At 39.9% G+C, this 14,858-nt stretch overlaps 2 protein-coding genes across 3 annotated transcripts in view; one reads left to right on the forward strand and one right to left on the reverse strand.

Moving 5' to 3' along the window:
• The window catches only part of PCM1 (pericentriolar material 1), a 107,688-nt gene extending 93,943 nt beyond the window's left edge, over window positions 1–13,745 (forward strand). The window contains exon 43 of the mRNA XM_055567302.1: window positions 13,236–13,745. Coding sequence (XP_055423277.1) covers window positions 13,236–13,291 — 56 coding nt within the window. The 3' untranslated portion in view covers window positions 13,292–13,745. The remainder of the gene's footprint in view (window positions 1–13,235) is intronic.
• ASAH1 (N-acylsphingosine amidohydrolase 1) overlaps window positions 13,060–14,858 on the reverse strand; it is a 32,977-nt gene continuing 31,178 nt past the window's right edge. For both annotated transcript variants that reach the window (XM_055567316.1, XM_055567317.1), the window contains exon 14: window positions 13,060–13,623. In XM_055567316.1, the coding sequence (XP_055423291.1) occupies window positions 13,534–13,623 (90 nt within the window). In that variant the 3' untranslated portion in view covers window positions 13,060–13,533. The remainder of the gene's footprint in view (window positions 13,624–14,858) is intronic.

The raw sequence follows: 14,858 nt of genomic DNA on the forward strand, positions 1-14,858 counted from the left end.
TTGGTACTTTGTATCCTAAGGAATATTTATTTGCCTGTGCCAAAGTCATTGAAATTTTTTTTCCTACTTCTAAAGGTTTTATAGTTTTAGCTTTTACATGTAGGTGTATTGTCCATTTTGAGTAATTTTTTATATTATGTGAGGTAAGGATCAGATTTATTTTTCTCCCATATAAAGATACATGGGAGCAAACACCATTTGTTGACAAGACTGTCCCTGTCTATTATAAACTATCTTGTCACCTTTATGGAAATCAGTTGGCCATGTGTGGATCTGTGTGTAGAATCTCTGTCCCATTCATATATCTAGTCTTATTAGACATATCCATGTCACTATTGTAGTTTTTTAGAAAGTGTTAAAAGTAGGCAACATAAGTCTTCTAAATGTGTTCTTTTTTGCCTCAAGAACTTTTGGCTATTCTGTATCTGTAGTCTTACATTTCCAATTGTAGAACTGTCTTAGTTTTCATAAAAAAAATACGCCAGGATTTTAATTGGAATTGCACTGAATAAATAGGTCAATTTGAGAAAGTAAGAATGTAAACGATACTGTTTCCCAATCCATGAACACTAGCTTTCCAGTCGTTTAGGTTGTCTTCTGGCTCCATACAGAAATTTAGTTTGATTGTATTTGTCAACTTCAATAACATGCACTACTTATGTAATAACTCAACTGACCTATTATTTGCTGGTCTTTGGCTACTCAGAGAATTCTGGCATTGCTGATTTCAGTGTCCCCGATTTGTGAAAAGGGAAGTGGTTAGGTAGACTATTGAAAGAAACTTTTTCAAGAACAGAGGTAATTATTGTTAATCACCACGACAGTTTACTGTTTGGTGGCTAAATTGTGGGAAGCAAGAACAACTTAATGTTAACTCTTCTTCAAAGCAAATGGATTCCATTCTGACTACCTCTCTATAAATAGAAGGCCAAACATCCCAAGTGTTCGGGAAAGACTGTTACTGAGGATCCAAGATGTGGGAAGAAAAAAGGACAGGGCCAACCTTATCAATAGTTTCTAACTTTAAAGGCACATGGAACCTTGCTTGCCTTGTCATCTTCCTGTTATTGCCGAGAGTGGCCAAGTAGGCAGAGGAGGAGCGGTAGTGTGTGGGCCTCTTCTGTCATAGTAATATGCTGGTCATATAGAAGGTCGGAGAACAGGACAATGCAATCACACTACTAAACCACAAACATCTTGTACAGTTTCTCAGCAAAAACAAGGCCATTTCCTACTTGGTATTTTGCAGAGTTCATTTCTTCATGTTTGTTTTTTTGCGGGGGGAGTGGGGGGCGCGAGGTGGAGTACCATGGGGTGTATAGTTTTATTTATTTTGCACCACCTCTCTTGTGACATTGTGTATGTTGACAGCAAGGTTTAAATGAGACATCGGTGATTGGTCAGGCCCTCTGAAGGCCATTTCTGCTGAGTAAGGATTTTTTTTTATATGAAAAACACCACGAATTCAGCAAAGCATCAGATCCATCAAGGAAAATTATATAGATAAGTTTGAATAGAGGAGATTTGAAGTCTTTCTGTTCTTGTATACAATTACTGATGGTGTTTCGTATTACAGTGGATGCCAGCACATCTGACTAGTTGTTTTCCACTGATATGTTTTAAAATCTACATTTGTCACTGCAAAATGTTACGTCAAGTTTATTTCCCTGCCCTTATCATTACCCTTTCCTCACACTTTAACTACAATTCAAAGGAAAGGATGAAGAAAAGAAAGCATATGTGTGGATATTATTCAAAACAATGTGTATACTTCATTGTTACAAAAACTTTTTTAACTGAAGTATAATTCATTTACAATATTGTGTTAGTTTCAGGTGTACAGCAAAGTGACTTTTTTATTTGTATATGTATTTTTATATTTTATGTATATATGTGTGTGTGTGTGTGTATATGGCTTCCCTTGTGGCTCAGCTGGTAAAGAATCTGCCTGCAATGCAGGAGACCTGGGTTTGATCCCTGGGTTGGGAGAAGGGAAAAGCTACCCAGTCCAGTATTCTGGCCTGGAGAATTCCATGCACTGCATAGTCCATGGGGTTGCAAAGAGTCGGACACGACTGAGCAACTTTCACTTTCATATATATTTTAGATTATTTTACCTAGTTATTACAAAGTATTGTAGTTCCCTGTGCTATACAGTAAATGTTTGTTACTCATTTATTTTCTATATAGTAGTTTGTTAATCCCATACTCCTAATTTATCCTTCCCGCTGTTTTCCTTTTTAGTGACCATAAGTTGTTTTCTCTCTGAGGCTGTTTTATACATAGATGCATTTGTATTATTTTTTTTAGATTCTGCATTAAGTGATACAATATTTGTCTTTATCTGACTTACTTCACTTACTATGGTATTCTCTAGGTCCATCCATGTTGCTGCAAATGGCAGTATTTATTTTCTCATGGCCAGTACTCAATGTGTGTGTGTGTGTGTGTGTGTGTGTGTGTGTACATACATGTTAAAGCAGCCATCTGTTGATGGGCATTTGGGTTGTCTCCATGCCTTGCTATTATAAAGTGTGCTGCAGTGAACACTGGGTGCATGTAGCTTGCAAATCAGTTTTCATTGTCCTGGATATATGCCTAAGAGTGGGATTGCTGGGTCATGTGGTGGCTCTAGTTTTAGTTTTTCAAGGAAACTGCATATGTTTTCTGTAGTGGTTGCGCCAAGTTACATAACCATGACAGTCCAGGAGGGTTCCTTTTTCTCCACATCCTCTTCAGCATTTATTATATGTGGGCTCTTTGATAATGGTCATTCTGATCAATGTGAGATGGTACCTCATTGGAGTTTTGACTTGCATTTCTAATAGCAATGTGGAGCATCTTCTCACGTGCCTATTGGCTATCTGTATGTCTTCTTTGGAGAAATGTCTTTTTAGGGTTTTCTAGTCATTTTTTATTTTGGGGTGGTTTTTTTTTTTGATACTGAGTTGTATGGACTGTTAAATATTTTGGAAATTAAGCCCTTGTTGGTCACATCATTTGCAAATATTTTCTCCCAGTCCATATCTTTTCATTTTGTTTATGGTTTCCTTTGCTGTGTAAAAAACTTTTATGTGTGACTAGGTCCCATTTATTTTGGGATTTAGTTTTTTAGCTTGGGAGACTGATCTAAGAAAATACTACTATTATTTACATCAGGGAATGTTTTTACCTATGTTCTCTTCTAAGAATTTTATGGTGTTACGTTTTACATTTAGGTCTTCAAATCATTTTGAGTTATTTTTAGATATCGTGTGAGGGAGTATTCTAATTTCGTTGATATACATGAAGCTGTCCAACTTTTCCAGCACTGCTTGCTAAAGAGACTGTCTTTTCTCCATTGTATATTCTTACCTCCTTTGAGGAAAATTAATTGATGATAGGTTTGTGGGTTTATTTCTGAGCCCACGATTTTAACCCAGTGCTGGCTCTTCCGAGGACAGCTAGACAGCTTTCCTAACAGTACAAAAATAGATGTCACTGTCTCTACAAACAGAGGCCAGAGAATTCTATCCAGTTCCAAATAGCGGCCAAGTCTAGCTTCAGGCTCTGCTGCTGCTGCTGCTTCAGGCTCTAGGATGACTAATTCTAGCAGCCCTTGCCTGAAGCAGTGATCCAGTGAATCCTTTTTGATGTTAACAACTTCATCCTATGACACTGTAGTCACTGAGAGGGAGTGTGCATGTGTAGCAGGGAGCAGAAGCTGAGCAAGAAAATGGGACAGAGGATTCTTCATTGTCTTAAGATCTACAAAGACCTTGCCTTTTCTTTTTTGCTCAACATGGTATCCACAATACCAAGCAGACCACCCATGTTGTTGGATATGCTCCCAAGTATATTTTTAACAACCTTATTTGAGGGATTATTGTGAACTCTGCAACTTTCTAAGTTTTTACATAGGTGTGCACACCTGTGAGACCCTTACCACAATCAAGATGATAAACATATCTGTTGTCCCCCAAAGTTTCCTGAGGCCTCTTGGGAATCCTTCCATCTAGCCTGTGCCCCACTTCACCTCACCTCTAGGCAACCACTGATTTGCTGACACTATTAATTAGCTTGCATTTTCTAGAAACTTATATAAACACAACTATACTGTATATAAGTTTGTCTGGCTTTCTTCACTCAGGGTATTAGAGATTCATGTTGTTGTTCAGTTGCTCAGTTGTGTCCAGCTCTGTGACCCCATGGACTGCAGCACACCAGGCTTCCCTGTCCTTTACTGATCTCCTGGAGTTTGCTCAAACTCTTGTCCATTGAGTTGGTGATGCCATCCAACTATCTCATCTTCTGTTGGCCCCTTCTCCTCCTGCCCTCAATCTTTCCCAGCATCAGGGTGTTTTCCAAAGAGTTGGCTCTTTGCATCAGGTGGCCAAAGTATTGGAGCTTCAGCTTCAGCATCAGTCCTTCCAATGAATATTCAGGACTGATTTCCTTTAGAATTCACAGGTTTGATCTCCGCACATGACTACTGGAAAAACCATAGCTTTGATTATACGGACCTTTGTCAGCAAAGTGATGTCTGTTTTTCAACACACTGTCTAGGCTTGTCACAGCTTTTCTTCCAAGGAGTAAACGTCTTTTAATTTCATGGCTGCAGTCACCATCTGCGGTGATTTTGGAGCCCAAGAAAATAAAGTTTGTCACTGTTTCATTTTTTTCGCCATCTATTTGCCCATGAAGTGATGCGACTAGATGCCTTAATCTGTAAGTTTTTTTAATGTTGAGTTTTAAGCCAGCCTTTTCACTCTCTTCATTCACCTTCATCAGAAGGCTCTTTAGTTCCTCTTCACTTTCTGTCATTAAGGTGGTGCCATCTGCATACCTGAGGTTATTGATACTGAGATTCATGTAGCATGTATCAATAGTTCATACCTTTGAATTGCTGAATAGTACATCCTGTGGACAAACTGAAACCACTGGGTGGCATTTGGGGGCGCTTCGAGGAGCTCTGTTCTCCAGTGGAGTTTTCTTGTCCGTGCCTGGTCAAGCTGCGACTGTCATGGCGCAGTGGAAATGCGCAAAAAGGCAGTAATGTGCTAAAAATGGTAAATCATATCAGGTTCTAGTATAATGTAGCCTTTTCCTTCTAGTTTTTAGTGTGCACCGAGGAGTTATCATAAGCACTTACTGAGCTCACTGGGCAGGGACGTGGATCTCATGCCACGATTGTTTTATTGTTTGGGGGCATGTCCCCTGCTTCTGTTGCATGGTTTTGTTGCTAAGCAAACAGGCTTTCTTGAATGATCTGGAATTCAATGACTCAATAGGCAAAAGGGTTGAATTAGGTAGTTGATGTTTCCAAAATGACTTCATTTACAAAACGATAATTATAGCGCCTTGGATACATCATTCAGTGTTGAACTTCTTGACTTATAATGTGAAGTGAGTTGGTCACAAGCTGTTTGTTCTTTCTAGGTGGAAAATACTGTTTTGGCACATGGGGCTACAGCCAGGAGTCCTAATTCTTGATTTCTTCCCACCCTTTCAGATTTTTTAGTTTTAGAGGTCTTCTGTTGGTCTTCCTTCTCCCTTTTTCAGTTGCTCCAACACAGGCACCTGTTAGCAGTACTCACAGTGGACCCCTCGCCAAGCTGGGGAGTTGTTGGCCACCTGACCCCATCTCCCCAGGGATATCTTTGCAGGATGTGCCAGGGATTCTCTGAAAATGAATCTGGTAGTAGAAATAGAGGAACTGTAGTCTCACCCTTACAAATATGTTCACTGATGTCATTTAACTACAATTACTGTTTGCATGTCTCAGGATAAGCCATTCTCCCCACTGCTGGTGGAAGTGCATAAAGATTCAGACATTCTGGAAGGGACTTCAGGAGTGTCATACAAAATAAGTGTGCACCTAAACATATCTTTATCTGTTACCTGCTTTATAAGCTTTCATTCCAAGTATGTTCACTACAGCGTTACTTATAATTGCAAAGCCATGAAAATAAACTAAATGTCCACAAATTGTATTTTAGAATCCTACAAGGAATTTTAAAATATGATGAAAACTGATAGTGACACGGAAAGAAATTCATACTGCTAAAGGAACAACAAAAATGAGCATAGGACATAGACATAGCAGAGTTTGTGTGAGGGGTTACCTTCTGGGAGAGAAGCAGAATTAGATGAAATAAAGAGATTTTTGGTTTTTTTGTTTCACTAAAGAAAATAAACTTTTTTACCAAAAGGAATAAATTGCTATATTGTTTGTATATTTATAAAAATAGTAAGATATGTAACCCAGTGGCTTCTTGTATAGAAGCCATCAAGTAGTTCAGTGGTGTAACTGAAAAAAGTAGGTCTGACAGAAACTTAATGTAGTATCTGCACAGAGACAACTCTTTTATTTTACTATATCTGGGCTCAGTTCAGTTCAGTTCAGTCACTTGTATCCGACTCTTTGCAACCCCATGAATCGCGGCACGCAGGCCACCCTATCACCAACTCACGGAGTTGACTCAAACTCAGATCCATCGAGTTGGTGATGCCATCCAGCCATCTCACCCTCTGTCGTCCCCTTCTCCTCCTATCCCCAATCCCTCCCAGCATCAGGGTCTCATCCAATGAGTCAACTCTTCATATGAGGTGGCCAAAGTACTGGAGTTTCAGCTTTAGCATCAGTCCTTCCGATGAACACCCGGGACTGATTGCCTTTAGGATGGACTTGTTGGATCCCCTTGCAGTCCAAGGGACTCTCAAGAGGCTTGTCCAACAACACAGTTCAAAAGCATCAATTCTTCGGCACTCAGCTTTCTTCACAGTCCAACTCAAACATCCATACACGACCAGCGGAAAAACCATAGCCTTGACTAGACGGATCTTTGTTGACAAAGTAATGTCTCTGCTTTTTAATATGCTGTCTAGATTGGTCATAACTTTCCTTTCAAGGAGTAAGCGTCTTTTAATTTCATGGCTGTAATCACCATCTGCAGTGATTTTGGAGCCCCAAAAAAGAAAGTCTGACACTGTTTCCACTGTTTGCCCATCTATTTGCCTTGAAGTGATGGGACCGGATGCCATGATCTTAGTTTTCTGAACGTTGAGCTTTAAGCCAACTTTTTCACTCTCCTCTTTCACTTCCATCAAGAGGCTTTTTAGTTCCTCTTCACTTTCTGCCATAAGGGTGGTGTCATCTGCATATCTGAGGTTATTGATATTTCTCCCGGCAATCTTGATTCCAGCTTGTGCTTCTTCCAGCCCAGCGTTTCTCATGATGTACTCTGCATAGAAGTTAAATAAGAAGGGTGACAATATACTGCCTTAACACACTCATTTTCCTATTTGGAACCAGTCTGTTGTTCCATGTCCAGTTCTAACTGTTGCTTCCTGACCTCCATATAGGTTTCTCAAGAGGCAGGTCAGGTGGTCTGGTATTCCCATCTCTTTCAGAATTTCCCACAGTTTCTTGTGATCCACACAGTCAAAGGCTTTGGCATAGTCAATAAAGCAGAAATAGATGTTTTTCTTGAGCTCTCTTGCTTTTTCCATGATCCAGAAGATGTTGGCAATTTGATCTCTGGTTCCTTTGCCTTTTCTAAAACCAGCTTGAACATCTGGAAGTTCATGGTTCACGTACTGCTGAAGCCTGGCTTGGAGAATTTTGAGCATTTCTTTACTAGCGTGTGAGATGAGTGCAATTGTGCGGTAGTTTGAGCATTCTTTGGCATTGCCTTTCTTTGGGATTGGAATGAAAACTGACCTTTTCCAATCCTGTGGCCACTGCTGACTTTTCCAAATTTGCTGGCATATTGAGTGCAGCACTTTCACAGCATCATCTTTCAGGATTTGAAATAGCTTAACTGGAATTCCATCGCCTCCACTAGCTTTGTTCATAGTGATGCTTTCTAAGGCCCACTTGACTTCACATTCCAGGATGTCTGGCTCTGGGTGAGTGATCACACCATCATGATTATCTGGGTCGTGAAGCTCTTCTTTGTACAGTTCTGTGTATTCTCGGAGAAGGCAATGGCACCCCACTCCAGTACTCTTGCCTGGAAAATCCATGGACAGAGGAGCCTGGTAGGCTGCAGTCCATGGTGTCGCTAAGAGTCGGACATGACTGAGCGACTTCACTTTCACTTTTCTCTTTCATGTATTGGAGAAGGAAATGGCAACCCACTCCAGTATTCTTGCCTGGAGAATCCCAGGGACGGCGGAGCCTGGTGGGCTGCCGTGTGTGGGGTCACACAGAGTCGGACACGACTGAAGTGACTTAGCATTAGCATCTGTGTATTCTTGCCACTTCTTAATATCTTCTGCTTCTGTTAGGTCCATACCGTTTCTGTCCTTTATTGAGCCCATCTTCGCATGAAATGTTCCCTTGGTATCTCTATAATTTTCTTGATGAGATCTCTAGTCTTTCCCATTCTGTTGTTTTCCTCTATTTCTTTTCATTGATCCCTGAGGAAGGCTTTCTTCTCTCTCCTTGCTATTCTTTGGAACTCTGCATTCAGATGCTTATATATTTGCTTTTCTCCTTTGCTTCTCTTCTTTTCACAGCTATTTGTAAGGCCTCCCCAGCCATTTTGCTTTTTTGCATTTCTTTTCCATGGGGATGGTCTTGATCCCTGTCTCCTGTACAATGTCACGAACCTCCGTTCATAGTTCATCAGGCACCCTATCAGATCTAGTCCCTTAAATCTATTTCTCACTTCCTCTGTATAATCATAAGGGATTTGATTTAGGTCAGACCTGAATGGTCTAGTGGTTTTCCCTACTTTCTTAAATTTAAGTCTGAATTTGGCAATAAGGAGTTCATGATCTGAGCCACAGTCAGCTCCCCGTCTTGTTTTTGCTGACTGTATAGAGCTTCTCCATCTTTGGCTGCAAAGAATATAATCAGTCTGATATCGGTGTTGACCATCTGGTGATGTCCATGTGTAGAGTCTTCTCTTGTGTTGCTGGAAGAGGGTGTTTTCTATGACCAGTGCATTGTCTTGGCAAAACTCTTATTAACCTTTGCCCTGCTTCATTCTGTACTCCAAGGCCAAATTTGCCTGTTACTCCAGGTGTTTCTTGACTTCCTACTTTTGTATTCCAGTCCCCTGTAATGAATAGGACATCTTTTTTGGGTGTTAGTTCTAAAAGGTCTTGTAGGTCTTCATAGAACCGTTCAACTTGAGCTTCTTCAGCGTTACTGGTTCAGACATAGGCTTGGATTACCGTGATATTGAATGGTTTGTCTTGGAAATGAACAGAGATGATTCTATCGTTTTTGAGATTGCATCCAAGCACTGCATTTCGGACTCTTTTGTTGACCATGATGACTACTCTATTTCTTCTGAGGGATTCCTGCCCATAGTAGTAGATACAATGGTCATCTGAGTTAAATTCACCCATTCCAGTCCATTTTAGTTTGCTGATTCCTAGAATGTCGACGTTCACTCTCGCCATCTCCTGTTTGACCACTTCCAATTTGCCTGGATTCATGGACCTGACATTCCAGGTTCCTATGCAATATTGCTCTTTACAGCATCAGACCTTGCTTCTATCACCAGTCATATCCACAACTGGGTATTGTTTTTGCTTTGGCTCCATCCCTTCATTCTTTCTAGAGTTATTTCTCCACTGATCTCCAGTAGCATATTGGGCACCTACTGACCCGGGGAGTTCCTCTTTTAGTAATCCTATCATTTTGCCTTTTCATACTGTTCATGGGGTTCTCAAGGCAAGAATACTGAAGTGGTTTGCCATTCCCTTCTCCAGTGGACCAAATTCTGTCTTATTTTATTAATAAGGTTAAGGTTATATTTGTATTACCTAACCTTATTAATAAAATTTTAAAATTACTATTAAATCTTGTGGCCATATCTAAAGCAGAACATGAAAAGAGAAAATATTCTCTCTAAATAAATTTGTTGTTAATGTCATGATAAATTGCACCTAGTTGTTTAAGCTGAACTCTTAAAATATTAACTCTGTAAAATCTGTTGTTCACAGTCCTACAAATGTTAAATGTGTTTTCATTTTAAGAGGGAAAAAGTAACTACCTATAAAGTAATGGAACTGTCAAAAATAAAATTATAAAAAATAGTTCAGTAAAACATACACTTGTGTTTTCTGACTACCTTAGCAAAGCTGCAGTTGGTTTTTTTTTTTTTTTAATTTTATTTCATGGTATTTTACACAGAATAATACAACAAAGGATAATTGCTTTGGTTAAAATTCTTATAAATGACCTGAAAATTTATTAGCTCTTCTGTTTTTAATGGCAAATTTATCACTAAGTAGCTGAGTTTAAAAAAAAAATTAAAAGCACTTCTATTTAACCCTTGAAATCTAGGATCTAGCTGTATAGTCTATCAATTCTATGATTTAAAAAAGGAAAATAGCTATAGTCTTTTCTAAATAACCACCTACGATTAAAAAAATCCTGGCATACTGAGAGCTTTAAGGAGATGGTAGAAAAATATATTCCATATCAGATTGCTTTGGCCATGGCAGATTTTCTACATGGAAATGATTTGAAAAATAGAAATTTTTACTGGTTTCCAAGACAACAGTCTTGTTCAGTACTTATTGATTTGTTATAGATTCCCTTATTATTTTGGTTATAAAACAGCCAAACCTCATTCCTTGGTCTGTGGTTGCCCTAAAAATTTGGCAAATATCAAAGATCTTCCATTGTGCCTTGATTTCTTCCTATTTTAAATACAGGGAAAGTAATTGGCAGAGCAAAGACTAGAAGCCGAGTCTCGTAATGCCCAGGGACGCCCCTTCCCTTACATGACATAATTGCTCACTGGCAATGAGAGTTATTGCCAACTCTCAATGCAGTAGTTTCAATATTGAAACTATTACATATATCATAAGAACTCAGTATCCTTAAAGGCAAACAGCAGTGAAAATTTTACTCACTCCATGTAGCAACTGTAAATTAACAGGAAAAAAATATATAATTTTCTGTAGTTCAGACAATAAACTTAATTCTCTACTGATAATGTCAGGGCGAGCCAGTGATTAAGTGTTAGTTACACAATGAAATACTTATTCTCAGTAACTGAAATGAAAAGTCTTACTTACTCCATTTGGTGATATGGTCCGTTGTAGCTTGAGTACATGAAAAACAGAAACTGTTACTAGCATCAAGCTTTTCTTCTTGGTCATTGATCCTGCAAGTGATGAGGTTGCACTTAACCCACAAGCACCTGGGCATACGTGGTCTTGGACTCGACTTGTTAGAATTCCTATCTCTTATCATTATACTTTGAAATAATTCTATCAACCCCATTTCATATCTTATCTGTATGTGGGAGCTGAAATTATTTAGCCCAGTGGGCTACTGTAGGGCGTAACTTGAATTGAGATTGATATAGTGTTGATATTGAACCTAGGAGTTACGTGTTTTTGAAACATATTTACTGCCTGTGTGTAAGATACACATGTTATCCAGGTGTTATCTGTGTATAACTATTTGCAACTGACAGGCTGTTTGGAGGCATCTGAGCTACTGCCATAATTGCTTTTAACAATGCACGTTAATATGCTTCTTACAAATTGAGTGTCATCATTATTTTGAACTATTAAGAAAATGTTTGATTAGATTCATCCACTTACGTCTGTGAATAAAGAAAACTACAACAGTTCTGACATCTCCAACAGCACCTGGGTATCAACTGCTCCCTAACTGCCTGCTAATGTGAGATGCAGTTTAAGTCTGGATTCATAAAGCTAGAAGAAACCTTGGGGGGAAACTGGGTTTATTTATTTATTTTTTTGGAAACTGGGTTTAAACCCTTACCTGACCAAGGCAGGTCAGAGGGGGCAGAAAGGGCGCACCACTGGGTGATCAAGAGCCGGAGTCAGGCCTCCAGGTTTCCATCCAGAGCTCTGTGATGCTGCTTTCCCCTTTTCTCAGGTCGTGGCACACAGAGAAAATGACATTGTTTTAAGACACGCTGAGGTAAACTGCAGGGGACATGGGACTTCATGAAAAATTCATGACAGTTTCTAAAAATTATGAAATGTGTTAATTACAGCGGATCTTTAAAAATCAAATCCTGTTTTTAACACACAACCTCTTGTAATTCTCCTTGCTTCATCACTGCAGTTTGGTGGAAGCACCTCCTGTGTCGGAGAAGCTGCCTTTGGACACCTACACTCTAGATTGATAACCACTGAATTATAATGAGTCATGTAAGACTGTGATCACTTAGTCATAAGTTCAATAACCCACTTATATAACCCTATAATGTTAATTAAAATATACTCAGCTTGGATTTCTCCATAGCCACCACCCTCAAACCAACACTTACATATACACTGAATCAGCGTACATGACTGCTGACTGATATGTCTTCCAGTGACTACTGAATGTCACGAAGACAGCTGACATTACTCAGAAATGAAGTGGCTACAGTCTTGCCCAGCTGGCATACATTTCAAAATTGATTATGAAAATATGAAAGGTTAACAAGTTCTATTAGCACTTATAAATAGATTGATTTCTGTAAAACATTTTTAGTAATTTACATTTAAAAATATACATACTGAGCACAAGGACAAACTAAAAATATGTATTCAATAATACTTACGAAGAGTTAAGTAATGGTTCATCTCCTATTTTCCATTTGTCTTTGACCTGCTTATTTACTATTGATTCACAGAACCTGGGACTGTTTTTGAAATTTAATAACTTTCTGGGGTTAGTTGGAGGCTAGTTATGAAAAAGGAAACACCTCATTTCTGAGTATAAAAGCTGCCTTGCTTGCATACTGGTTACTTCCAAGAACACCAAAAGGTACTACTTGTGCATGCTAAGTCTCTTCGGTTGTGTCTGACTCTTTGTGACCCTATGGACCATAACCTGCCAGGGTCCTCTGTCCATGGGATTCTCTAGGCAGGAATACTGGAATGGGTTGCCATGCCCTCCTTCAGGGGACCTACCCGACCCAGTGATTGAACCCGCATCTCAATGTCTCCTGCATTGGCAGATGGGTTCTTTACGACTAGTGCCACCTTCTATTCAGAATCAATGTGATGTTCATGAAGAGAAACATACCGCTGAACGCCTGTCTCATCCCCATCCCATTAAAATTAGTGAAATACACAGCTGTCACAGCAGAGACAATGGTGTATTGACTTTAATAGTAGTTAGAGCCAGGAGGAAAAGACAAAAATATACCACAAATACATAGATAGAAGTGAAAAACTGAGTAATGGGGGCTATTTAACTTACTCACATAGAGGTACAGGATTCAGTGCTGAGAGAATCTTGGCTTTATTCCCTGCAGGGTCCCACCACATTTTTAGTTGCCTATCCCTGCCTCCAAATGTCAGACCAAAATGAATCACAGTAAACTCTGGATGACTGCTGTACTTCACTGAAAGAAGTTATGTGTTACACAGCACTCACCTACATTATGGCAAAAACAGCCTGTGACCTATAAACATACTCAGCAGGACAAGCTCACGCCTCAAAGAGAAACTGCCCTGAGTCTCTGGAAGGAGATCAGACGCCACTCCACTCAGCCCCACGTGAGCTCCGGTCCCGACATCATAGAGGGCTCGTCCTGTAGGCCAGGTGTGTGCTCACCACCCTATGCAGGGGTCTGGGCAGTCCCGCAGGTACGTCTCAAATTGACCTTTGGTAACATCTATCAAGACTGTGTACACCGTCAGCTGAAAGAAAAGTCAACTTTTACTTTAAGGATGTTTTCAGTTCTAAGATGACCCTACTTGTATTAGCATTTTTTATGGAACTGCTTATGAAGTTTCTTAACATTAAATTTGTTGTTGTCCAATCGCTGAGTTGTGTCTGAAATCTTGGCAACCCCATGGACTGCAGCACGCCAGGCTTCCCATCGTGGATTATATATATGTGTGTAAAGACACAAAAGATCCACATAATATAGTCAATAATGAAAACAACTGACTTCAATAGAACCATTACCACGCTATAAACAGGTATGGGAGAGAATGTTCAGTTTTTTACAAGGTCTTAATTCTGTGCCATATACTGCTTCACAATGCTTTAAGGCTCACTTAATGCTCCTCAGTGCATACTTTGCAAAGACCAGTGGTGTACTGTGGAGAATAAAGAGTGTAGCTTTGGCTTTCCTTATCCTGGAAACATTTCTCAAGCAGTGAGGAAAACTATGCAGACACGCAGGTTAGAAGGTACACACCCAACTCACACAAGAATCTGTAAGTAACCCAACTGTGAACTCAAGCAAAGATGGCGTGGGCAAAATGAGACATTAGGGTCGGTGGGCAGAGGGAAAGCTTCCCTCAGAAGCCAGGTTCTCATGGAGGCACTCTGATCTTGCTGCTGCTACTGCTGCTAAGTTGCTTCAGTCGTGTCTGACTCTGTGCAACCCCATAGACGGCAGCCCACCAGGCTCCCCCGTCCCTCGGATTCTCCAGGCAAGAATACTGGAGTGGGTTGCCATTTCCTTCTCCAATGCATGAAAGAGAAAAGTGAAAGTGAAGTCGCTCAGTTGTGTCCGACTTAACGACCTCATGGACTGCAGCCTACCAGGCTCCTCTGTCCATGGGATTTTCCAGGCAAGAGTACTGGAGTGGGGTGCCATTGCCTTCTCCGACACTGACCTTAGGGTTTAGCAAAAGGAGGCAAGGAACAAATGGGAAAAATCAGAGGAATCAGAAACATGCAAGAGGGGGGCTAATAGCAAACTGGATGATCAGAAGACTTTTGCATATTTTAGCTAAAAAGTAGGGAAAAGGCTATACTAATGTTTAAGAAAAAAACCTAATCCACTAAGAAAGCTGTCTGAAAATAGACTTCAGACTTCCTTTTGTCTAGTATTAGGTGTTAGTTGCAGCATACAGCATTCAATTCCTCATGGATGGAGAAGTCACTAATAACATGCTAAATTCAATCCAAATGCCATGTA

The sequence above is a fragment of the Bubalus kerabau genome, chromosome 2 (assembly GCF_029407905.1).
Source record: "Bubalus kerabau isolate K-KA32 ecotype Philippines breed swamp buffalo chromosome 2, PCC_UOA_SB_1v2, whole genome shotgun sequence".
NCBI classification, from domain to species: domain Eukaryota; kingdom Metazoa; phylum Chordata; class Mammalia; order Artiodactyla; family Bovidae; genus Bubalus; species Bubalus kerabau.